General features: G+C 44.6%; 1 protein-coding gene across 1 annotated transcript in view; it reads right to left on the reverse strand.

Moving 5' to 3' along the window:
• Positions 1–20,862, reverse strand: part of STUM (stum, mechanosensory transduction mediator homolog) — a gene marked incomplete at its 5' end in the record, with an annotated part of 42,737 nt that extends 21,875 nt beyond the window's left edge. Inside the window, one exon of the mRNA XM_084201624.1 lies at positions 20,673–20,862. Coding sequence (XP_084057750.1) covers positions 20,673–20,862 — 190 coding nt within the window. The remainder of the gene's footprint in view (positions 1–20,672) is intronic.
• Positions 20,863–26,904: the final 6,042 nt, after the last annotated feature.

Raw genomic sequence — 26,904 nt, forward strand, 5'->3', positions numbered from 1 at the left:
TTGCACCTTGCATGGCTCCCCCAGTTCAGCCCTCTGAACCAGAGGATTGCATTTCCTTGGAAAGAAGGAGTGGGCATAGAAGGAAAACACTTCTTTCAAGAAGGCCAGGCAGAGCTGAGGGACCATCTTAGCTTTATTCATTCTCCTGTTGTTTTACTTTTCATTCTGCCAAAAAATACTTCTGTACTGGACCCAGATTCAACCCTGACACAAATCCACTGACTGCCAGAGTTACACCAGGGGTTAATTTGGCTCACCAGGGCTAACCTGATCTTGGCAGCAATTCTGAAGTGCAAACTGCAGAAAGACAGGACTTTAAAATAATACATCCACTTGCTGCTCAGTGTGAGGTTGATAAATTCAAACATGGCTAGCATGGATACATCCTTAAGCAGAATTAGAAATTGTAGAAAATGGATTCTCTGTGCTTACATGTTCTTTCCAAATTTTTTAGAGAGTCTGTTGAGCTGTGTGAGGAGCAGGCTCTGCTCAGCAGATGGTGTTGCTCTCCTTGCTCCCCAGCTGGCTCCTGGTGATTATAGTAGGATATTTGGGTTTGCCTTGTGCCCAGCAGCTGTACAGCTGTGAGACTCATTATCCAGCCCCTGGGACTCTCCAGCTTTAATGGCAGCTGTGGGTTCAGCTCATTATCCCACCTGGCCTCACTGTATCAGCATTCACACTGCAGCATAATTCAGTTTATGGCACTGCACAGCTGGAGCTAAGGGGAGCTCTACACTCTACCCCAGTGCAGAGACTTCTTACAAGTCTCCTACCTCAGCAGAGTTGTGTCAGTCATGCAGCTTCACTTGTCACTCCAGCTCCCCTAACCAACTTCCTTGCTCTATCTTGGAAATGTTGCAACATTACTTAAATTTCCCTTCTCTCACAAATGAGGTTTCTGTCCTCTCTGCTGAAACAGCTCTCACTGAGGTCTGCATGGAGTGTGGAGGAGTGTCAGGACCTGTGCTCCACGTTTCTGGTTCCCAGCTCTGGCTGCACCAGGGCTCTCTGCCTCCCACCATGTCCTCTGCATCTCTCACTCTCTGCTGCCATCCTCCTCCTGTTTCAGAGGCACTGACTCAGCCTCTGCAATTCCCTTCCCCATTCTCTGCTCCCTCCATATCCTGCCCTCTTTAAACTTCACCTGCACACCAACCTTTGTGTGCCACCTCCATTTCTTTGCCAGTGACTCAACTCCTGCATTTCTGTAGGACACTTCTCCCATATCCTGCCCACTCCTTGTGGTCTCTTGTCACCATGATATTTTCTGAAAAATCCTCTTTGCCCAGGATTTTCTCCTGGGAAGCTGAGAAGCCTCAGAGAGGAATGAAAACAATAATTATCTGATTGCTGCTCCTGTGTTTGCTGCTGTGGAATGTGGCTTGGACATTGTTTACCAACAGGTGAATGTTTGGTTCTGTGTGAATTGTTTGTAATTAATGACCAATCACAGCCAGCTGTGTCAGACTCTGAGTCAGTCAGGAGCTTTCATTATCATTCTTGTGAAGCCTTCTGATGGATCCTTTCTCTTTCTATAGTATAGTTTTAGTATAGCATTCTATAATACAATAATAAATCAGCCTTCTGAGAACTTGGAGTCAGATTCTCATCTTTCACCTTGTCCTGGGGACCCTCACAAACACCACAGTCTCTCTGATTGGACATCTTCTCCTCTTAATGAAGATGGCAAAGTCAAACTCAATTTCTTTGCACAGTGAATGTTTCTTACTGATGACGCCACCAGCCACCTTTCCAGCAATCTGGCTTGCAAGGAAATAGAAAAGGAGGATAATGATGTATTTAATTCCTCCTTCTCCTTTCCCCATGCAGTCAGGTCATTCCAACTTCTATTTCTTTTCCCTCTCTCTCAAAAAATTCAATTTTTTTTCCTTCCTTATATTCACCTACTCTCCAGCCAGAGTTCCCTTTCACACACCACATCCAATGCTTTTCCCTCTAAGGCTTGGCTTTCAGAGCTGGTGAAAACCTGTCACTTTTCATTTACAGACATCCTGCAACACAAATGCCCTGCCTTGAATTAGGGATTTCTTCTAGATCCTGTGTGGCACAAGGTAAAGGGCTGTAACAATTTATTTCTGCAGTTAACCCACGTCCCAACCTGTATTAGGAATCTAGAAAGGCAGCATCAGTTAAACTATTGCTGCAATTTCATTTTTATTTGTAGGTCAGATGCCTTTCTTGCACATCTAGGTACCTGCAGTTCTGACCACCAAAAAGACAGGCAGCAATACTTTCTCCTGGCCAAAATTCAGTCATTGTGCTCCTTCCCACCCCACTCCTCAAAGCTTGGGCTCCTCTGTGCTCTGAAAGCACAGACCACTGATGTGCTGCTGTACACCTCAATGTTCTTCTCCTGCTTAGGGATTCCTTACTCTTCTCTGCTAACCCCTACAGGTGTCTGAAGTGTATTTCTACAGTCATTATAACTTCCTACACTTAAGCATTAAATTACCCCACGTTTCTAGCTAAAATAATTCATTTTTCTTTTAATTTTAGTGATTAAAAGCATAGCACTTTTTCTTCTCTCACATTTTACAGAACGAGATTTCTAGTACAGTACTGTAGAAAAGCAGCAATCTGACACATCAGAGCTATTCTGCCATCTTTTATTGTGCCTTGTCTGCAATGAAAAAAAAAATAAGCATGTATTTTTAGCTGTGCTACACAGAACAATCTGATAGCAGAGGCCTCTTATTGTCATTCAAAGGAGCATTTGTTTAACCAGATGCGCTGATGAAAAATTATCTTAAATTTTACAATTAGTGTTTTTCAGAGAAAAGTGTCTGCTCCATGAAAAAAATCCAAAGACACTGATGCACTAAGACCACATCACAGAGCAGCTGCATCTTACTCCTTTTCTTGGAGCTGGATTGGAGCAGCAGCAGCACTCTGGGACATCAGTCACCCACAGCAAACCACACTTCTCCATATCAGGCACAGGGAAGGGATTAAGGCAGAGCAACACTCTAAGCAGAAGGGTTCACTGTAGGATCTGACATCCTGAGTGATCCTTACACTGTGCAAATGGAACCAGCTCCTTGTAGGGAAATCTGTGACAAGCTGGTTCACAGCACAGCAGGGGAGAAGGGAAGCTGAAGTTCAAAATGCACAGATCAAGCTCCTGAATCAGAAGTTGCTAAGGGCTATGCAGACCCCATTAGCTCTCACACAGGAAATGCTCCTCGTGTAGGAAAGGAACTTCAGCATGTAGGAAAAGCACTGGGTGCTTGTGACTGGGCAAAATCAGGGTCATGGGTGGGCCTGGGGTGTAGGTGGAACAGATCACCCTAAATGTATTAGTCATGAAACCACAAGGAGCTCAAGGCTGCAGTGCTACCCTGGAAGCTTCTCCTGTGCTACCCTGCAAGAAACTAGAACTTTTTAGTTCTTTTTAGAACTAAAGGGCTTTTTAGAAATCTTTGCATTCACCTTTTCTCTGTACTCTTCTCAACTGTGGCATCTGACAGAAAGCACGACCAGATTCAGGGTGGGAAGGGGACTGGATGGGGTGAAAATTCTGATTGATTCCCCTTGGTACTCTTTGAACTAGCACTGATCAAAATACACACAGAAGAAAGGTCAAAGGAAAGAACAATACAGGGGTGCAAGCACCACTTGTGGGGTAGGAAATTCCCTGTGGCATTCCCATTCTCTGAACGTGATTCCTTCGCTCAGGGTTTTTCGCCTGGGAAGCTGAAAGGCAGCGAGAGCCCTCAGAGAAAAGGGAAACAATTCTTGTCTCATTTGCTTCTCCTGTGTTTTGTTCCTTTGGAATGTGTTTGGAGATTGTTTACACACAGGTGATTGTTCCATTGCATTCTGCTGTGAGTTGTTTTCACTCTTTGGTCAATTGGGGCCAAGCTGTGTTGGGACTCTTTCCAGAGTCAGGAGTTTTCATTATTATCTTTGTAGCATTCAGTAAGCATCTTTTCTGTATTCTTTAGTATAATTTAGTATAGTATTCTTTAATATAATACAGTATCATAAAATAATAAATTAGCCTTCTGATAAGATGGAGTCCTCCTCATCATTCCTTCCTTCATCAGTGGCCCTGCATTTACAATAATTCCCTGAATCTTGGACCACCCTGAGGAAGAAAGGAGTACCTGGAGAAGGTGCAGGTGCATTTGCTGACATGATGGCTGGCTGCACAAGGCAGAACCTGTGTGGTGCCGTGGGGAAGTTCAGCCTCATCATTCCCAGACAAGTGACAAATCATCCAAGGCAGGCACAGTGTGCACCATCCATGGGATCCATGGGAAACATCCCATTTCTGGATCTGGCATTAAGGCAATACAAGTCTATCAGAAAAGGGCTTTTTATTTTCCTGTTGGAAATTAACAGCTGAGCCAAACTGTTCAGCAGGGAGAGAATACAAACATAATTCTTACCCTTCTCAAACGTCTGGCCCTAAACTATTTATAATCCTTCAAAAATGTTTTTTAACATATGCAAGCAACTGCATCTATTTTTCTACTTATTCTGTTTTAAACATACTGTCTCTTCTCTCATAATGTCCATACTGACCAAGAGCAGCATTTCACACAGCTCCCTTTATTTTAGCATCTCATAAGTACCAATGAGATGGTACTACCAGTCTATGTCTGTGTAATTACACATGGCAATGTTCTCTTCCTTCTGTTGAAGAATGATAGAAGAAAGGCAGAGAAACTAGAGCATGGATCTTTGAAAACACTTTGGCAATTTCCTACTGAAATCAAGGGATTCCAGGCTAAATCATGCCTCAGGCCATGGTGAGGGAGCCATCAGGTTGCTCAATCAAAATCTGGCTTTCCTAGTTAAACCTTGCTGCCCTCCATGGGTTTTGGCTATAATGAAATCTGTAGATTAGGATTACAAGTATGGACCAGAAAAGAAGTGTTACAGGATGTTAAGGAATGTCCATCTGAAATGTCTTTCCCATGCTGTGATATTTCTTCCTGCTTTAGCAATGCTAATGACATCTTATGAGGATTTTATGACTTGAGGAGAGCAGATCTGATCGAATTATGTCCTATCAAGTGTTTCTGCTGTGCAGCTCTATCAGAACTTCATAGGCTGAAGAGGAGCAGTGGCCAGGCAATTAATCTCTTCTTAGGATAGGCAATAAACCTGCATCAGAGTCAACAGAAGGGGAACCCTGATCTGTGTCACAGCAAGTTCAGTGCAAAGTCTTTCCAGAGCTGTCCTAAACTTAAACTTGGCTTTAACCGTGGCTTTGCACTGAGTTTTTGGTAGATGGTTTTCTCTGCTTTTTCTTGATGTGAGGTGCTGTCCTCTCCAGCCAAGATCAAGGCACAAGCACTGTTGGTAGAATTGCCACAATCAAGTCTCTGATGGATATGTCAGTGTCCCAGGAGTCAGAAGAGTGAGAAGGGGAGCTTTCCTACATCAGTCATCACAGCCAGGGATTAGAGCCAGGCACCATCCTGGCTGGCTGGGGTGAAGTGAGGAAGGCAGTAGCCAGTTCTCAAGAGTCCCCTGGGGTCACCTGTCAGTCCCACTGGTAAATTGTGCAGCTCTCAGTGCTACTGGTACAGAGCATGCAAGGACCTCTCTCATGTTTTCCATCCCCTAGATAATGTATGAAGGAAAGGAACATTGTGAGCACCCAGCACATCCCCCAGGGAAGGGATCTAAACATCACCACGAGCAGTGCTGAGAGAACACGTGCTCAAGGTGTTCCAGGGCCAGCAAAGCCCTCAGGATTTGCAGGCTGGGCTAAGAAGGGATGCTATGGAGAACAGCGTGGTATTTTCTGAGACCCCCATCATTGGAAGGGAGGAATGATGAATCTGATTCCATGTTCTTAGAAGGCTAATTTATTATTTTATTATCTATATTATATTAAAGAATGCTATACTAAACTATGCTAAAGAATACAGAAAGGATACTTACAGAAGGCTCAAAGATACTAAATACAACTCTTGACTCTCTCTCTCTCCAGAGTCCAACACAGCTTGGCCCCAACTGGCCAATAAGTCAAAACAATTCACAGCAGAAACCAATGAAACAATCACCTGTTGGTAAACGATGTCCAAACCACATTCCAAAGCAGCAAAACAGGGAGAAGCAAATCAGATAATTACTGTTTTCATTTTTCTCTGAGGCCTCTCAGCTTCCTGTGAGAAGAGTCCTGGCAAAGGGATTTTTTGAGAAAATATGATGGTGACAGAGCAGGACAGAAATTGGTGATGTGCTGTAGTGAGCTGCCCATGGCTGGCTGCCACACACCCACCCAGCCACTCTCTCACTCCCCTTCCCCTCCAAAGGGCAGAGGGGAAAAATAAGACTAAAAAGGTTTGTGGGTCAAGATAAAGAACAGCAGGATCGCTTACCAATTATTGTCAAAGGTGAAACAGACTGGACTTGGGGAAAACCAATTTATTGCCAATTTAAATAAGTTTGGAGAAATAAAACATGGCCCTTGCCCCCTAATTTTCTCTCCATTACCAGGTGGAATTCTTCACATTTCACTTCACTTTTTGATTCCTGATTTCTCTTTCTCTGCCCCACTCTGAACAGTGCAGGATGGATGGGGGAGTGACAGAGGATTTGTGGTCAGCTGATAAAGTTCCCCTCTGCCACTCCTTCCTCCTGGTGCTTTTCCCCTGTTCTGGCTCAGCCAATTGTTCCACAGGCTGCAGTGTTTTGGGGGAAATCTGCCCCAGCAGGAGCTCTCCACAAGCTGCACTCCTGCCAGGAGTACCTGTTCCAGCATGGGCTCTCCATGCACATCTGTCTGGGCTGTTCTCACAGATGTCAGAATCACAGCATCACACACTTTGGGAAAGAGCTACCAAAGAGCTGCACTCGGTAAGGATGGAAATTAGAGAAATTATAGGGGTTTATGTTGAGCACTCATAAGAAAGAGAGGAGGTCTGAGTTTCAAAAATGCACCAATCCCATGAGAGACAGCAGATGTGTATGCATTAGGAGACAGCACTGAGGTCAGAACTACTTCAGTTCTTGTAAGGACAAGATGAGCTCCAGAAAGATGTGTGGGCAATGCCTGAAGTGTTTGGAAACTATTGAAGCAAATGCCTGCTTTTGCAAACCAGATAATGGGCAGCTTTCATCTGACCTGGCTTCTGATATCTGCAAGGGAGGTGTCGTGATCTGAGCCACTTACCCTCTGGAGGCAAAAAAATAAATAAATAAAAAGAGATGGAGGCCCCCAGAGTGTGTGACTGACTTAACCTAGTTTAAAGAGATGAGTCACATGCTGATATTCCTCCTCATTCCTCAGTGCCTCATTCCTCCTCTCACTTTATAAAGGCAACCAGCTCAGGTGCACAGGTTACATGAACCCCATCTCATCTGCCCAATAAATACCTTTGCCATTAATCTGTTTTGATTAAATACTAATAACAATTCTCCTGCTTTGGTGTATAGCCAGCTAATCAGCTCCTTTAGGAGGAGCTTTTCCTACAGGCCAGTAAGATTTTACTCTGTGCACTGCAGGTCTTCCTCTGAAACTTCTGGTGCTGACAGAGTGAGGCACAACAGGGCCAGGACTTTGTTCTGCAGGACTCCTGTGCCCTCAGTGCAGAAAACAGCCCTGTTTCTATGGCTACAGGAGGGTGGCAGAACCTAAACTGTGCTTCATGGTAATACCAATGCACCTATTTTTAAATAATATTGTTACTGCTCATCCCTGTTGATGAAGAGGAGTAAAGAGGAGTTCTTTGTTCTGATCATTACAGTTTATCAAAATGACCTTGTTGTTGCCTGAAGGCTTTGCAATGCTGATGAAATGCTCTTGCAACATCTAAATTTGATGTTTCTAGCTCTTTTCATATTGCTTTTCTTCTGGAGGGTATCTTTTTCCAACATGACAGTGTTTGCAGGGCTCAGATGAGCCCTGTTGCTAAGAAACAAGTCCCAACTGTGCCTTTAAAAGTCTGTCTTTAAACATACAACTCAAGAAAATGTTTTTCTTTTCATTACACTGTATTGTGTGTTTTTATTAGGACTTCTTTTAACTTGGCTCTGACTCTTGAGGTTACATTCCTATCACAGTCTCCTGGGAGGGGATCTTTCCTTTTTCCATTGTCTGTACCATGCCATGGTCACCTACATAGCTGCATAAATAATTTATTTTAATATAGTATCATTTAAAGTATCACAGTAAGGCCCCATTTTGTGCACAACAGTGGTGGAACAAAGAAGGAATACAGAGCCTACTGCTAATATTGGTTAATACCAAACTACAAAGCACAATATAAATGAGTGCTCTTGCCAGAGCACTTGTGCTCATCTGTTTTCTTTTCTGCCATATCCTAACTCAAACATCCTGAAGCCCCTCATGTGTGTGCAAGAGAGTTTGTGGCTCCCACAGGCATAAAGCAGATCGTAGAAACATGGGAGGGAGCAACCAGCACATCCAAACTAAAAACTGCTTTGTCCACCCTACATATTTACTGTGTTTCCAGGAATGCATGGCACAGACAACACCTCTCTTCTCAATGAACACAAAGCCCAAGAGTGATGGGAGCAGTTCATTAATAGCAGTTTTCCTGGGAGAGGTTAATGGAACTAAAGTGTGGCTGCATTATTTGAGGGTGCTGAATTCTAGAAGTCTGTGTAAATTCTCTCAGCAGGTTTGCCACCAATTTCCTGGACAATCTGGGTATTTCCCCTGAATTCACCACTCAGATGAAATACACTCTTCCTTCATATCATAACATTTCCTTCTGGATCATTTTAGGGCTTGAGTGTAGCCTGCACCTCACAGTGCTGCTGAAGTAATGATGCTGTGTGTATGTGGCACTCGGGGATGTTGTTTAGGGCTGGCTGTGATGGATTAATGATTGGACTTGGTGATCTTAAAGGTCTTTTTCAGCCTAAATCATGCTATGATTTTATGAAAACACTGCTTGACTAGCTGCTTGTCATTTCTCACACCAGTAAATAGTGAAAGACTGAAATCACAGTCACTGGAGTAAGCGATCATGTCATTTAGGTATCATTCCTTTTACAAAATGTACTGAAGAACATTTACTAGTGTGTGATGAATTCTCATAAATATTTAAAACAAACCCACATTTGTAAGGGAGAAAGCAGATAAAGTTTTATGATGCAGCATAAACCAGATTTTTAGCTTTGGCTGCTGGCTAATTTGGGAAATACAATTCTTAGTGAGTGTCCAGCTTGGTACTGCAACTTGGGAAGAGTCTTCCCTGGCTGAAAGGGCAAAGAGCTCAGCTCTGCAATGCTTCTTTACAGTAAATAATATTTATTCACAGGAACAGCCTCAATGGGCCAGCTCTAGAGCCAAAGAGGTGAGCAGGGGTGAGACAAAACTGTTCCAAGGCTCAACACCACGTTGCTCTGTAAGTTGTGGGTTCTCATTTCTGACAAAGGAGTTGAGCTTGCAGTGGGAACATTTTGTACCTGTTCTGCATGGGTTCATGTGATGGGGCACCTGGGGAGGGGACACCCTCTCTGTGCAGTTCTGCCTTGGCCCCAAATGAAGAAATGAGCACTGAAAGAACATCTGGGGGATTGAAAGCACTGATATGAGACCAGAACACAGACACACATGTATTGTAGCAAAAATACCATGTTTTAGTTCATACACAGAACAGGAATCTGTTATTCTTTGTGTCAGTACAGCTGAGGGTGGACTATTGCCATTTAATCCCCACAGCCTCAGGAGAAGAAGGGCTCCCTGTGGAATTGCTGAGCACGAGTGGTTCCCAGGAAGATATGCTTGCTCTAAAATCCATTCCCAGCTCCACCACAGGCTTCTTCTGAGTGTCAGCTGCACACAGCACAAGGAGACAGGTCCTACTTTTGCCTGCACTGCCTTGGATTTACCATCCAGAGTGGAAATGCTGAGGCTTAGCTCTGGCGGCAGTGAGCGCTCGCTCCTTGGCGCCACTGCGTTTTTTGGGTCGGGATGGGCTGGTCATTAATTTGGGTCAGGATGGGCTGGTGCCACGGACTGGCTGAGCCCAGAGTGCCCCCATGCTGCTCTCCACACCCTTGGCTTGGTTCAAGCTCTGCCCTGTGTGTGTGCAGCTGTCCACAGCTCTGCAGTGGGGGTGCAAAGATGCAGGGATGCTCTGCCGTGGAAGGGGTCGGCTCTCCAGGCACTCAAATCTGCTCCCCACATTTTCTTTCTGACCAAGAAAACAGGAACCAAGTCAGATCACCTCAGGGAGTCAGCTCCAGGACACTCCACTTCCACATTGTTTCTGTGGGATGTGTGGGGGACTGAGTGAAATCAGTACTCAGATGCAAGTCAGTGTATAAGATTACATTCTGACTTGTAAAACAAAAAACAAGAGATGGTTTTTACACTTTCAGCTGACAATAATTGTAGTCCCTGTGCTCTTTTTGCTCTTTTACACAAGACAAGAAACCATCCCACCAGCTCTCTGCAGCCACAATGAAATTTCAGTAGGAGGAAAAAAATAAAAATCCCATGATGCTGAGTCTAAAATATTGTTTTTAAAAAAGTTTAGTTCTTGTTCTGTAAAAAACTTGCTAAACCTTCCCTGGCATTGATCAGTTTGTTGGATGCAGAGCCAAAGCAGAGAAAGACATGCAGCAGAAAAAGCATTATCAGATTTGCACTACAGACAGGAAGATTTGGCAATGCTTTGACAATTAAACAGATCAAGAGAGGTAATTTAATGGCCCAATCCAGAGAATCCACACTCATCAAATTGGCTAACTGCACTGGAAAATACGTTCAGAGTCCTTCAGTGGATTACTGAGTAACTCATCTGCTGCAAATGAGTTTTGAAAGAGGTCTGATTTGTTGCAATAATTTCAAAAAGACAGCAGGAGAGTAAGGGGAAATCATGCTGATCCCTGGCTACACCTCACAAATGTCTCAAATGATGCCCATTCATTCCTTCCTCACCATCCTAAATCCTTTGTGAACCCCTTCCACTTAGACAGAAATTCCAGAGTGTGTTGCAGGGCAATGAGAGCTGTGTGTCCTTACAGCTCCTTTGTGTGTGTAGCTCCAAAAAGGTCCAGCTATACTTTTAGCCAGAATTTAGTCTTCACATTCTTAGAACCAATTTTCAGTGGAAACTTGAAGTTTCCTCACTCCAAAACAGTGTTCACAAGAAGATATGAGGAAAAAAAAATCTAATTTACAGGGAACATAAATACATATAACTTGAGCCTTGATATTTTAACTTGATAAATATATATTTGATATTTTTGCTATGTTTTCTTACTGTAATGAACTTGTCCTGACCACTCTCAGTCAGAGGTCTGACTCTGTGGGCCTCTCTGCATTGTAATTTCTGTGGTGCCAAGTTGCCATCTCTTTTCCCCACACAGCACAGCAAACACACTGTTGGACAGTCATATCCAAAATATCATGTTTATGGAAATCAAATTGTCATGGCAACAGAAGAGGTCTTGCAAGTATTTTAAAAATAGCAGATTAACAAAATCAATTTATGAAGTCTAAAATCCATTCTTTCATGAATGTTCCTAAACAGATACAACAAATGGATTTCTGCCTGCAGGAGACTTTCCTTTAATGCCATGATCTCATTGCACCACAGTGGCATATGTAATAGATATGCATGCAAATAAATACATATTTTAAACTTAAACCAGCAAAACCAATTTTGATGGACAGTGTCATGCTAATGTGATCATTTAGCTTATTTCAGGTAAAATATTTTCACCAAAAAATCATGATTCATACTTCGTGAAATTACTGAACTTTTTAACATGGTGAACTTGTGGCTCATTATAATCTATTTTTTAGTCTACAATAAATCTCAGCTCTTCAAAGGCTTATTAGCACTAACACTTAGTAAAAATGTACAAACACTTTTTTAAAGCAGCATTCTTATTTGGTCCAATTGAATTTTTTTCCCCAACACAATCATGAGATTAATTTGACCACTTAGCCCTTTTGCATTCTTTACAAACTCGTTTGTGTTTTAACTAAAACAAAATGATTATCCACAATCTCAAAGCATTTTTAAGTTTTGTGTGGATATTCTCCAATGCTTGTGGCCAGCTGAGAGTTCAGCCCAGACAAACCACAACCTGGTGAGAGGCTGGATAATGACCTGTCACATTTAAATTCACATTCCCCAAGATGCCCTTGGTCCCCTGCACAATTCCTTGTATAAGCATTATACATATATTATAAGCATTATTTCTGAAGTTGGAAATGTAGTACAGGATGAATCCCTGCAGAGAATGTGATTATGTTTCCAAGAGTTCCTCTATTGATTGTATTCACCATTTCCTCTAACAAGATTTGACCATGATCCACTCCAGGAATATCCTTTGGGCATGTTTATACTGGGATTTTTAATTTAAGTTAGTGTATTGCCCATCAGTTTTCATCAGCTACCTAATTTATATGGAAGGATTTATATTTCCTGATGCTGTGCTCAAAGACATGGATGTCCATGGTTTTGTCTAATATGGCAGAACTGTAAATTAGTGAGTAATGTAGCCTCTTTTAAAATTTAAAAGCTCAATATAATATTGCCATTTTCCAGTGCTGAAAAATCATGACTCAGATTCTCCAAAACTGAGAATTGAAAAAAAAAAAAAGGCAATTCATTCTTTCTTCCCACAATCTCCTTTTTTTTTTTTTCTTGTGAGACAGGATCATTATCTTCAAATCCTGCTCCACAGCCATAAGAGTTACATTTTTTTCTTTTCCTGAAAGCAAAGATTCTCATCTAATCAAGAGCCTCAGGGGATAAGGTTCTAAGGAAACACCAAATATTGTGTGAGTCAGGGTTGCATTGCTGGGCCTTTTGAGGAGCTGTCAAGTAGTTAGAGAGAAATTGTTTGGTCTGTAACTCCTTTGGAATGGAAACACTGAGTTTGAACTGCCTTTATTACAAGGTCTGCATTGCTGAAGAAAAGAGGGTTGAGAGCAGCTTCTAAGTGGTGAGGTGGAGAGAGAACAAACTGTGGAAATGAGTTTTTTAAACCAAATATTTGAGTTCCATTTATTTTTTCCATGACTCTACACAGAATGAAACCTAAGTTTATAATATCAGATATTATGCAATATAACTAGATAGAATGGCATGAGATTTTTTTTTTTTCCTCAAGTTCTTACAGTATTTTCACATTGTGCTTCACTAGATAACATAAATGCTCCCGCTGGGGAGGGGGAACAGGGATTAACTTCCACCCTTAATGAAAAAACTCCTTATCTTCAGCAGAACCAGGAAAACTCAGGTTTCACCTTCCTGCAGTTTCTAAAGCAAGATCAATGACATGAACTTTTCTTTTTTGTGTGAGGCTGGGCCCTGAGCCTATCAGTGTTTAAAAGCCATTTGGACAATGGCCTTAATAATATTAATATTAATATTAATATTAATATTAGTATTACTATTAATATTGATGTTAATGTTAATATTAGCCCTGAGCTGGACAAGGTGGCAATTGTAGATCCCTTCCAAATGAAAGAATCTGCTCTGTTTTGTCTCTGACCAGCATCTTTGCACAGTGCCACAACCAAGTTTGTGCTCATCCACTGTGGGGCTGCCCCTGTGTCACTTTAAAGCTCTGCCATGAAGACAAGTCCTAAGGCAGGAGAAAGGATGTCACATCTCAGACTGACTTGATCTTATTCCAAACCTTAGCACAATCTTAGAATCCCTTTTACCATCCAATCTCTTGTTTCCCTACAAAACTGGGCACAGGTTCTAAAATTCACCTTTGTGCCAGACACTGCACAGGTTTCTTTGTGTTCAGGCTCCTGCACACAGTTTCACAGGAAAGAAAGAGCCTGAGGAACCTGGGTTCTGCTTCCTGCTCCTCTCTTTGTGATCCTCAACAGTTCAGAAGCTCTCCAAGTTCTTTTCATGGTGGAGAGATGAAATGGCAGTGGTGCTTTATGGGGCTCTGTGAATCTCTCCAACACTCACTGTTTCAGAGCAGGAGAAAATTCCCTTCCGTCCTGCTATCCAGACTAGGAAAAATTCACCTGTCAAAAGCACTCTCCTCATCCAAGGTACTTTAATCTTCAAATCTTTTCACTCATTTTCTCCCTTGCTGCAAGAAGTTTCAGCTCTTTTGCCTTCTCACTGAATCTCTGCACATGTACTTTTCTCCTTCTGGACTGGATTCTCTGTTTCTCTCCAGGTCACACCCTTCGTGTGGAACAGCCTTGAATCCACCTTAAAATTCAGCTGCTTTACTTGGCCATTTTACAGTTCTTCTCTGCTGTCTGCCCCCACCTTCACTCTTAATCTTCAAGTACATCTGTCCAAACTGCATTAAATGACAAACAAGATTACAAGATGCTGAGCAAACCCTGTCTTCTTCCTTATGTGTTCATTAAGAAATTAATCTCTCCACGGAGCTGCTTCAACCAAAACCACTGAACAAAAATGTCCCTGGCCATTTCTTTTGTCTTCTATTTTGGTGGGAAACAGAAGGCATGAGGGAGGCAGAGAAACTTGTTTGCATTTTAGCTGGTCTGGCACGGACCAAGCAATTCCAAGGCTGCAGCACCGGGTTAGTGCACAGCTTGACAGCAAAATGAACCAAAAAGTCATTTTAAATGCAAGTGCAGCTCAACAGCTACTTCTACCAACTGTAGCAAGGGAAGAGCAAAAACTAACCAAAGGATAGAAACAATTCTAAATATTCAGAGTGTGACTTGAGGCTGTGGTGATGAACATGTTTGCCATGGGTGCCCATAAAGCATTGGTAAAGGAGGGCACAGGAGGAGGATGAGTATGACAGCACACACACATGTGACCATCATGGCTGGGCAGACAAATTCAAGGAAGGAAGCCAGTGTTTCACACAGGAAGGGGAGGGAGAGGAATATATAAAGTATTCAGGCAAGTATGTTAAAGTATATATAAGTATATATAATATATAAGTTATTCAGCAAGCAGAAAGCAGCTTTCTGCCTAAAATACAGCCAAGTGTGCTGTTCAACACTGGATTAAACTGAGGGGCCACATCAGGTCCCTCAGCAGGTAAAATACCTTTTTTTTCCCTTTTTTTCTGATCAGTTACACTAGGTGGAGCTGTCTCAATCAAGCAGCTAAAGTTGAAACACTTTGGCATTTCTTCAGATCACTAATTACCTGTGAACCTCTCTGACTTTTCCAGGATTGACTGTCATTCTAAGTGGTCCAGACACTTAATGGAACAAAAATATTCCAGACTACTCAATGGTGGTAAGATTGTGGAATGACTGATCAATACCATCTGCCAGGTAAGTTATATGATACAATTGTATTTCTCACTTAAACTTATGTTGTAAAAACAAAAGAAAATAAAATAAAAAAAGAATTTAATGGCCTTCTACATACTGAAAAGAGCAAAGACCTGCAGGTGCAGAAACCTCAGATTCAGCTGTTCTTGTGGCCAGTTTGACCTCACTGTGAGGATAATCTACAGCTGACATCACTGGCTCCAGTAATGGAGCAGTAAAACCTGGGTGCACACATTTTATTGCAGGTCTCATTTCCCACCTTGCACAAGCACAAATCACCACGAAGAACTTCTTGACCTTTCCAGTGCAAAATACAAAACCTGCCAGAGTGAAGTCTACTGGCAATAGATTTGCTTTGTTTAATTATGCTCCCATGAACAAACAGCTTATTTTTGCACTCTACCAGCATCTCAGGCTGAAAGGCAATGTTAGCTAAAAAACTGCAGCAGTAAAGTTCTCAAACACAAATTCACACAAACACTCAAGAAAACCTTTGTTTTCCACAAATGAGCTTGTAAATCACACAGATTCTTTGGTTTGTATGTTTAAAAGAAAAAAAAATTTAAAGGATCATAAATACCAAAGGGAGTTTGAGATCTTATATGTCTGAAAGCCCAAAATTTCTTTATTGCATTGTTTGCTCTACTACAGATAAAAAAATGTGGGTTTTCCTTGAATTTTTTTTTTCAATAATGAAGGCAATGGATGTTTGCTTGAGGCAAACATCTATTTACCATTCCAGCCACAAAAATAAAATGAGTAATGGTAATTTTATGCAGATCTTATTCCATCACCTTTCTCGAGTGTTGTGCTCTGTACTTCTGTTCAGCTCTTTGGAGAGCTCATTCTGCTCAGGAGAGCCTTGGTTTCTGATGAGAAGATGCTTGGCTTCCATGAATCCAGTGGCAAAGCCACGTTCCCACAGCTGAAGGTGCAGTGCTTGAACTCTGTCAGGAGTGGATAGACAGATGGCAGAAGACTCGTGATACGGAGCTGACATACCCAGGGGGGGACAGGAGAGCTGCACTGTGCAACCCTGGCAGCAAAAAGCTGAGTGGGCTCGGAATCCCCCCTTCTTTCTGTAGCTGCTGTGTGAGGCTGGCACTCCTGAGCTCTTCCAAGGGCTACTTCATGGCACATGGGTGGCTGCTCTCCTCTCCTGCACCAACATCATTTCATGCTGCGTATTTCAATTACTCCCTGCACAAAAATAGTATTCACGTATCACACGGGCTGGGATCCAAAAGTCCACCCCCTTCCTGACAGGAGGGATTAATCTTGGAGAATACCTCAGACTTTCAGATCGTTTCCCTCACTTCTCACATTTCCCTCAAGTTCCCCCCCTTCGTTACCCCCTCCCACACACGTGATGTCGAGAGAAGGAAGAGCAGAGAGGAAGGAGGGCAAGATTCCCATGGATCAGCTCTGGGAATGATGACAAGGAGCCAGATCTCCTCCCACACTGACTGGCACACTCAGCTCCAGGAGAACACAGTCTGCCAGCTGAAGGGCACGGCCAGCCCTCCTCCCGTTTGCCATCCGCGGGATGGCGCGTACGGCTGCAGGGGCACGGCGCCCGGCCCCGTGGGAATGGCAGCATTGGGCACCCTCCAGCTCTGCTGACAGCTGCATCTCCCATCCTCCAGAGCTCAGCACTGCATGCTTCGGCCCTGGTGCCTCCGAGCCTGCTCCAGAAACCCAAGCCAGAGCAGAAATGGCAGTGCTGTGGCAGGGCTGCAGCGCCGGTAGCCAAGGTACGATGGCTTTTGCCACGGCACCTGCTGACTCCTCCCAATTCTTCCTACCCACCCTTTTCATGAGCCTGAGCTTGGGACACCTTCATTGCAGCTCAGCCCTAGAGCCCTGTTAGGCACAGATGAGAAAGACTGCACTGGGTCCAGAACATTTCCTGTGGCATTCACATTCTCTGAAAAATCCCTTCGCCCAGGATTTTCCTCCTGGGAAGCTGAGAAGCCTCAGAGAAAAGGAAAACAATTCTTGTCTCATTTGCTTCTCCTGTGTTGTGCTCATGTGGAATGTGTTTGGAGATTGTTCACCCACAGGTGATTGTTCCACTGCATTCTGGTGTGAGTTGTTTTGACTCTTTGGCCAAATGGGCCGAGCTGTGTGGGGACTCTGGAAAGAGTCACGAGTTTTCATTATTATCTCTTTAGCATTGAGTATCCTTTCTGTATTCTTTAGCACAGTATAGTATTCTTTAATATAATATAGTATCATAAAGTAATAAGTTAGTCTTCTGAGAGCATGGAGTCAGATCCACCATTCCTGCCTTCATCAGGGCATTCCCAGCAAATACAATAGGAAATTGATCCAGAACAATCCCAAGTGGTCCATCACAGTGACTGGAAGGAATGTGTGATTTCAAGGTTCTTCAGCAAAATGGATTACAAGTAGACGGGCTAATCAAGATTTTTTTACATTGTATATGGTCTGAATTTTAAGTTTTGGCAAGAGAAAAGTCAACATATCCCCTTTGTATGAAAAAATTCCTGTGAACGGCATCTTTTGCAGCATGTGTGGAATGAGTAGTTCAAACCCAGTTTACAATGCACCTTAAAACCTGCAGTTCTGGGTTATTACATAAAACTCTGAAAATTAACCAAGTGAAGATAATAAACTGACTGTAAACAAAGAGAAAGTGTTACTTCTACTGTCCAAATAGAGTACTACTGCAAAACATAAATAGCACAAAGGAAAAATAAACCAGATATTTAAAATTTTCAGATGTCACCCTCAAAGGTGACTTCTATAACAAAGATAATTAAACTAAAAAAAGAAGAGGCTTTAAGATGGTGAGAGACTGCCCAAGGATTTGGAAGCCTGCATCAGAGTACAATTTCTATTTGGATATCACTGCTCTGAGGCACGGGGCACTAATGAAAACCTCAAATGCACCAGTCTCCAAGCTAGTGGAAATCTTGATTTAATCATTGTTGCCCATTTCCTTGTCTGGTGGTCTCTGACCCTTCTTTGCAATTGCACTGCAGAGTAGCAATCAGATGAGAGATGAATTTAGGGACTGAGAAATAGAGGACTTCCATTAACACCTAAACACGGTCACCCTCTCCAGCTAAGCAGGCAGAAATACACAGTGAGCCTGTGAAACATCACTTTAACATGTTATAAATCTGGGCTACAAGAACTGATGGGAACGTTGCCATTTACTTTGCAGGGAACAGGCTCCCATCCTTGATGTGAATACTTCACACCAAATCTTATCTATTTCACAAGCATTGCTCAGCTCATTGAGATGGCTGAAGCACAGCAATGTCAGAAAATCTCTTTTTACCTTGAACATTCCTGCCAGTAGATTCGTGATCCTCCTGTTTCCCCTCCTGTGTGGGCTATGTGATACATGACAGGATATGGCTGAGATTGTAAATAGCTGTATTCTAGTCAGGTGTGTCATCTCAGACTAAGTTTTCTCTCCAAATGCACGTGGTATTAGCAGCTTCATTAACAGAACCGTTCATTTATGTACAAACCAAATGCCACGCTTTGCATACTGAGCTTGGGATGCATCTCCATCTCCAAAACACTGCATTTCACCAGGGATGCCACAGGGAAGGATTCCTTTTCATCTGTAGCTTGTTTGGTTTGCTACTTCTGCAACAGGCTACCAGGAGAAACAGCGGCACAGCCGGCCAGACCGTACTGCCGAAATCACTGCATCAGAGGGCAAACAAATTTTTAAAATCCTCCACCAAAAAGGAGTTGTTTTTTTTTTTAAAAAAAAAACCAAAATAGAATTAAAAATAAAATTAAAAACCATTTTGTGCTGGTCCAGCCTGCTAGTGGCTACACAGCCAACACAGCTGCATAGTCCAGACTCAACTTTACACCAGACGGACTGTGAGCCCTGAGCACTCACCTTCAGGCAGGGAGGGATATCTGCTGTCCTTCCTTCCTGGGCACCTTCTGCACAGGGAAGGCACAGCACTGGCTACCCCCCACAGCACCCAGAGGAGAACTCCAGCAGAGAACCACACTTCAAGCCAATTTCAACATAAGGATGTCTCATGGGGATTTGTCCTTCTGGGATGAAGGGAGAACGCTGAGGATTTTCTAGTGTGCTTTGTGAAGCGTCAGATAATTTGGATAAGGAAAGAGGGGTGGTAAGTCAGGCTTTTTTTTTTTCTGTATGTCCACAGTGAAGACGTGGTGTCTTCAATGCTAGCAGAAAACAACTTTGAAAACTCTGGTTTTGAACTTCTCTCCCCAAAGACCTATGAGAGAACTCAACTCCAGAGACTGTCTTTGATTCATCACTCGAGCTTCTTCAGATGGCTGCACACAAGGGCTGTGCAAACAACACACCTGAGTGCAGCAGATTGCATCTGGAAGCGCACACACACCTTCCACAAGTCCTTCCACAGGGAAACTCAGAGGTATTGCAAAAGGTGCAAGTTTTCCTCTGGAACACATCCACAGGTTTCAGAGCAAGCACACTGGAGTAGCAATGGCTCCTACATGTGGCACACGCTATCCCACCCACACGTGGGTAGTATTTTAATCAGAACTTTAAGTTTCAGAGCCACCTGAAGCACATGAAGCAATTAAAGGCAGGCAGTAGCTCTTTAAAAGGGCTAGGTGGAGGATACTCCCATATCACAAGGAAGGCTTCTGTGGTGGCTACAGTAGCAGAAACAACAGCCAGAAATGGACTATGAGACACTCGAGGTACGGGTTAATGAGTCATGGATTATTTTGTTTGGTTTTGGCTTTTTTTTATTAATGTGACTATTTTGCTTTCAGCTCAAATGTTTGTATTTAGCCTCGTATTCCAGGGGCTTTTGAAGTGTTCAAACTCTAACTCCTCTTGCAGTAAGCAATTTCTAATTGGAGTGGAGGAAATGAAAATACTGAAAGGATGCAGCCGCATCTTAGGGACCTGAGCGCACTAGAGACTTTACGCTGAGAAACCGTGACTCTCCAGTTTCTCTGGACAATAGTTCTAACATTTTCCCGGGCTCTCCTTAGAAAACCCGGCACGGTGGGCTCTGAAAGCTGTCTCTAGCGAGCGATGTGGTTACCGTGAGCTTTAGTCCTCTGACTGCAATCCCAGTTCGCGAGATCCCGAACAGCTGAATCCCTCCTGCACCGCTCGGAGGGCGCGGGGGATGTGTCTGATCTGTCCCGGGGCCGGGGACCGCCCGTGCCCGGCCGAGCGCAGTCAGGCGGCTGCCCCAGCCCCGATCCCCCCGAGGGAAACGCGACCCTCGCCCGCTCCGCTCGCCGGCATCCCTGGGGAACCCGCAGGGCGCTGCCCCGACCCCCGACGCAAAACTCGGCACAGGGGCTCCTGCCTCCCTCCGTCCCTCCATCCCTGCCCGCGGTGCCGTCGGGGAAAGGGAAAGTTACGGCCGCAGGTGGGCAGAGGGACCCCGAGCCGCGGCCGCCTTCGCCCGCTCCCTCCCTCCCGCAGCATCCTTACCCAGCCCCGGCACGAAGGTGTTGAGGAAGAGGCAGATGACGGCCACGGGGAAGGGCATGTAGGGGATGGCGGCGCGCAGGGGGCCCTTCTTCTCCCGGACCTGCACCACCACGCCGCTGGACGGGGCCGTGCCGCCCCGGCTGGGCTCGGCGGCCGCCGCGCTCTCGCCGTCTTTGGGCGAGGGCTCCATGGCCGGCGCGGCCGTGCCCCGGCGGGATCGCAGCTCCCGCTCCCGAGCGCGCTCCCGCCGCCGAGCGCGGCCCCGCCTGCGCGCCCCCCGCCGACCCCTCCCCGCCCTCCGCCCGCCCCTCGCGGCGCTGGATCCCGCCCGCATCCCGCCTTTTCCCGAGCCCCTCGCCAGCCGCTGCTCGGAGCGCTCCCCTGCATCCCGGTTTATCCCGAGCCCCTCGCCAGCCGCTGCCCGGAGCGCTCCCCTGCATCCCGGTTTATGTCGAGCCCCTTGGCAGCCGCTGCCCGGAGCGCTTCCCTACATCCCGGTTTATCCCGAGCCCCTTGCCAGCCGCGCCGCTTCCCGGAGCGCTCCCTTGCATCCCGGTTTATCCCGAGCCCCTCGCCAGCCGCTGCCCGGAGCGCTCCCCTGCATCCCGCTTTATCCCGAGCCCCTCGCCAGCCGCTGCCCGGAGCGCTCCCCTGCATCCCGCCTTATCCCGAGCCCCTCGCCAGCCGCTGCCCGGAGCCCTTCCCTGCATCCCAGTTTATCCCGAGCCCCGCGGCAGCCGCTGTCTGGAGCGCTCCCCTGCATCCCGTTTTATCCCGAGCCCCTCGCCAGCCGCTGCCCGGAGCGCTCCCCTGCATCCCGTTTTATCCCGAGCCCCTCGCCAGCCGCTGCCCGGAGCGCTCCCCTGCATCCCGGAGCGCTTCCCCAGCCCGACTCCGAGCCGGGCGCCCCTCGCCCCGTCCCGCCCGGGCAGCCAGGAGCGGGCGAGGCGCTGTCCCGTTCCCCCGCTGGGATGAGGGAAAGAACTCCGTCCGAGGGAGCGCAGGAGCGCTGCGAGAGCATACCCTGTGCGCCCTTAACAAGAGAAGGTGTAAGAAAAGGTGTAAAGTAAACCCACACCCGTTTGGTGTTTGAAAATTGCTGTGGTAAAGAGGAAGAGGGAGGGGAGCCACGGGAATTAGAAGGCAAAGAAAACTGTGGCCCTGGAGAGCTAATCGCAGCTTGGTTTGGAAGTGCGGCTTCCCTCCTCGGTGGCAAGAGACGAAACGTGGCTTTGTGGGGCTGGTGATTATTGTTCAGCACAGAATTCAGTGGGTGAAATGGGAACAAAACGTGAGCCTGTCTAGGTAAAAAAAAAAACAAAACAACAACCCACAATAATTGTCCCCGTAGATGGGATTCAGCAGAGAAAATGGGGAGAATATTAAAGTCATTAATCCTGATATAAAATGTAAGTGTGACACATACACAGGGTCTTTCCATGAGATAGAGGATAGCCTGTGTCTTACTGTGTATTTTGAAGCTGTGGTTTTGCCCTAAAAATTCCTACTAGGAATTTAGATTCCAAGAGAAACCTTACGCTGCTTTATTTATGCCACTCGAATACCACCTGGCAAATGCCTTTTTCAACAGTTTAATTGATTAAAGTACAAATTAGCACAGCGAAAGGGTCGGATAAACCAAATTAGGGAAATGCAGAATCCTCTTCCTAGGTTACATCATTTTATTTTTCTGCTAACTGGGCTTGAAACCACAAAAACATAGCCCATGTCAATTCTCTCATCTTTAACAACAGGTTTTCTTTGCTTATCTTCTTATATCTTTATTTTCTTTGCTTATCTTTTGGCTTGTCTTCTGAGTGGATTTCATCCCAAAAAATATTCTGTTTTGTTTTGTTTCTTTTTTTATTAAGCACAAAGTTTAGACATGTTTCTGAAAATATATTAACTAATCTGGCTTTTTGGGGAGGGTTTCTTGGGTTTTGTTGGGGTTTTTTTTTGGTTGGTTTGGGCTTTTTGCTTTGGATTTTTATTTTGTTTGGTTGTTGTTTTTTTTTTTTTTTTTTTAAATTGTGACATTTATTTCCATCTAAATAGCTCATAACAGCCTAGACTCTGTATTGCTTAACCACAAAGCTATTGGAGGGCTGCACTTTCTCTTGGAAGGATGCAATGTCAGTGATATGGACTCTATATTTCTCTGCTGGTTGATCAAACTGCAGTCAGATAAGAAATCCTTATGGCATGAATATGGATTAATTAGAGCCTGTACAAAGCAGAATCCAAGCTGGAACACAATCAATGACTTGCAGTGACATAATTCTCTGTGGGTCCTGGGAATTGTGTGTGGGTGTGAGCCCACATCACCTACAGTAAAAGCCAGCAAAAGGCCATTGTGAGGGCAGCCCAAATAGAAAACCAAAGACGGGGATTAATTAAAACAATGTTTTGTCAGAAATTTCATGGAACATTTCCTTGGAATATCTCAAAGCCTGTGACAAATGGCAGCTAGTTCTTTCCCTTCTCCAAGATTAGCTGGCAGTGTGTGAGGCTTCCTCTACCCGCTGTTGAAATGCCACCGCTCCCAGGCTGAGCTGCAGCGTTAATTCCGCGCTGCTGGAAGCTCTGGGGCGCCTCAGGAAGAAGTTATGAGTGCCTCCCGAGGGTTTTAAGGATGTAACAAGTTGTGACATTCCCAAGCTTTTCTAACCAAGGGAGCTGGTGGCAGCATTACTCTGCTGAGGCTCTGGAGTGCTGGGAGACAGCCCTGCAGAGCATCCCGTGCTGAGCACCCTGCAGCTGTGTGCTGGAGCATCTCAGGGCTTCCTCTGGCCCAGGAGACAGGGCTGTGCTGCAGAGCTGAGCCTGGGAAGGCAGGAATCCATGCAAAGGTGTGCTGGGACCTAAGCAAGGAAATGTGGCCCAGGGCTGAATTTTTTTTTTATTATTTTTTAATGAAAGTGAGGTTATGGCTTATAAAAAGCGGTGATATTTGTGCGTGCTAAGAATACTCAGATTTCCTCAGATCTGATCTTTTAAAATGTTCATTTTGCTTCTCAGCATGAAAACAGCTCGCAGAACTGCTATGAATTTATATATATAACATTATTTTTCTGCAGTTGAGACAAAAAATTGTTTTTAAAGAAAAAAAAAAAAAAGACAAATCCAACCTGAATTCCAAGTGGTGTTTCAGGCCATGGAACTCCCCTGGCACACCAGCATAGCACCAGGATGCTGGGAACACATCCTCCCCCAGAGCTCTCCCTGGAGAAGTGCTGCAGGATGCCCTGTAAAGCTGAAGACAGGCAGTAATATCCCAGCAGAGAGCAGGAGAAGGGATTGGTTATGGGCACTAGCTGATTTTCAAGGAGCTGTCATAGGAGATTTTATGATGGGAGTGTTCCCCCTTGTTTTCCGAGTGTTCCCCCTTGTTTTCCACAGAGCCTAAATAAGCTGTACCTCAAATACATTTTGAGTTGTACACTAAACAACGAGGGAAGTGTTGTCAGGCTAAAGGGAACTTAGGATCAGATTGTTTTAGTTTACCCTGTAGAATGACTTTTTCTTCTTTCTTTTCTTCTTTCCCTGCTTGCCCCAGTATTGGGGATGTTCTTGTGGAGAACAAGTTGCTCAGGGGAGAATTGGAGATCCTGCAAAAGGAAGGGATGGTGCTCTTCTGTCACAGTGCTCTGAGGACTGGGCACACCACAGGCTGCCTCTGACTTTGGAAAGGGAGAAAAAAAAAAACTCCTGCAAGCTGAATGAACAGCAGTGACATATCCACAGCAACCAGGGGTTCATCTCTTTTAAATACACCCCTCTCCTGAGCCTGGGCTCTTTCCAAGGCAGCCTTGAGCACCTTACAAGTATGTTAAGAGACACAAAAATAGATGCAAACACAAATCATTAGAAGTGTTATTAACAAAGACAATAAGGAGCCAGGCAGAGCTGCTGCTCACTAACAATCCCTGGGGGCAGGAGGAGCCCTGCAGTCTGCACTCCAGAGTAAATCCAGGGTGGCTCCACATGCTGTGACTTAAAGCAGAGCTTGGCCCAAGGAGCACAGCACCCTCCTAGCAGAGGAGATCAATTCATTTCGTTCATGTGCAGGAGGTTTGAGTTGTGTCTGCCGCTAGAAAATCCATTGTAGCAGCTGAAACTGGGGCTGGCACAGCCCTGTGTGCTCACAGAGACAAATGCAGCTCTGAGCAGAGGAATGAATTATTTAAGTGCCACTTGTGGCCCGTGTCAGAACAGTCTTGAGACTGTCATGAACCTGAGACCTCATAAACTGCTTTCATCTGACAAATGTCAGACAGTCACATGAGGCTGGGTGTGTGACTCAGAGAGCTTTTCCTGGTGCAAATGGGGGCTACACTTGTTGCTGACCTAGTATGTGGGTATATCCTGCACACACAAGACTTCCCACTAGTTAAAACAAACAAAAAAGGATTCTTTGTGTTCAATCTGATGGAAGTCCTGCATTGATTCCACTGGGAGCAATAATAGGTTCATATTTATTAATTACTCTTCTGTTCCATGGGCATCAAAACAACAGGAAATTTTAGTTTCCATAAAATTCTATTAGCTTAAGACTTTTAATATTGGCATTTTGTAAATGTGTCCTGCTATGTCTTGAAAACATGTGGTACCAAGACCACTAAGAAATGCTTAGGACTTCTGGACAAATCCCCTGGCTGCTGCCTTCCTTTCCAGGCATCAGTTCAAGCATCCCTTCATCCTTACAGCCTGTGCAAAATGAGTTGCAGTAATTTCTGGGAAACATGAGGATCTCATCACAAGAGTCTTCATGTTTTAATGCCTATAGCTGCTTTTCTTTCTTCTCAGCTGAGTGTTCATGCAGTTGTTCTTCCTGCAAGCAGCTTTGGACTGTTCCATGTTACCCCATGTGTCTGTGCCAGGCTCTGTAGCATCCCCTAAATTCACCCAGTGTGAGCTGTGGTGCTCAGAGAGAGAAAATCCCCAGTAAGTAAATTCTCAAAACTGGGAAAATAGTCAGGAAAATTTGTACTTATCATAGCAAAGACAAGGGAGGTGAGGAGAGAGGAACTGGAGGCACTAGAGAAACACTGTGGGCAGGCACAAAGCAATTCTGCAAGCACAAACATTCCCTTGCCCTGAAAATAGAGCAGGCACCCCAGTCCCTGGTCTGTCTTCCTGCATTCAGAGTTTTCCAGGAAATGTGAGATATTTCTGAAAATCTGGAGCCAAATCTATTGATTATTGCACCGCAGCTTTGGGTTTGGGTCTGCCTGCAGTTCAGCTGTGGGCTCCTCTTGTATGACTTAATGTCAGTCTTCATTTGTGCAGGGGATTTGGCAACACCTCTAAAATGATCTCTAGAGAGTCAGAGATTTATTCTGGGATTTACCTGTGACTGTTACAGGTTAACAAAGATGTTCACCTTTACTGAAGCCATCAATAGTGTCAGGCAGCTGCACCATTAAGATGAAGAAAGCAACCTGACTAGAATCAATTTGTACCCTGCTTGTCCACTGACACCGGCTGCTTGTCCAATGGAAGTCTTTTGTTAAGAATTGTACCCTGTTGATGATTTTCTGCCACTGAAATAATGTTCTTTGTCCTAATCTTTTGTTTGCTCTTCCCTGTCATTAAGTCTTTTGTGGGGGAATGGACAAAAATTACAAAACTTAGAGGCAGACCTTAATTTATTTTCAAACACTCACAAAAATCTATAAGAAAGAAAAGGAGGCCCTTGCTCTATTAATTCCAGGCTACCTGTATTTTTTCCCCCTCATTTCCCTTCTGTCATTGGAACAAACATACTTATGGAGTGTGGCAGTCACACTGAAAAATCCCTTTGCCCAGGATTTTTCTCCTGGGAAGCTGAAAAACCTCAAAGGAAAAGGAAAACAATAATTATCTTATTTGCTTCTCCTGTGTTGTGCTCCTGTGGAATGTGTTTGGAGATTGTTTACACACAGGTGATTGTTCCATTGGATTCTGGTGTGAGTTGTTTTCACTCTTTGGCCAGTTGGGGCCAAGCTGTGTTGGGACTCTGGAGAGAGTCATGAGTTTTCATTATTATCTTTTTTGCCTTCTGTAAGTATCCTTTCTGTATTCTTTAGTATAGTTTTGTATAGCATTCTTTATTATAATATCATAAAATGATAAATTAACCTTCTGAGAGGATGGAGTCAGATTCATCATTCCTTCCTGCCATGAGGGTCCCAGCAAATACAGTGATGGAGAACATCAGGAAGGCTCTAAACACATCAGGAGCACTATAAAC

This window comes from Fringilla coelebs (assembly GCF_963513975.1).
Source record: "Fringilla coelebs genome assembly, chromosome: 3".
NCBI lineage: Eukaryota > Metazoa > Chordata > Aves > Passeriformes > Fringillidae > Fringilla > Fringilla coelebs.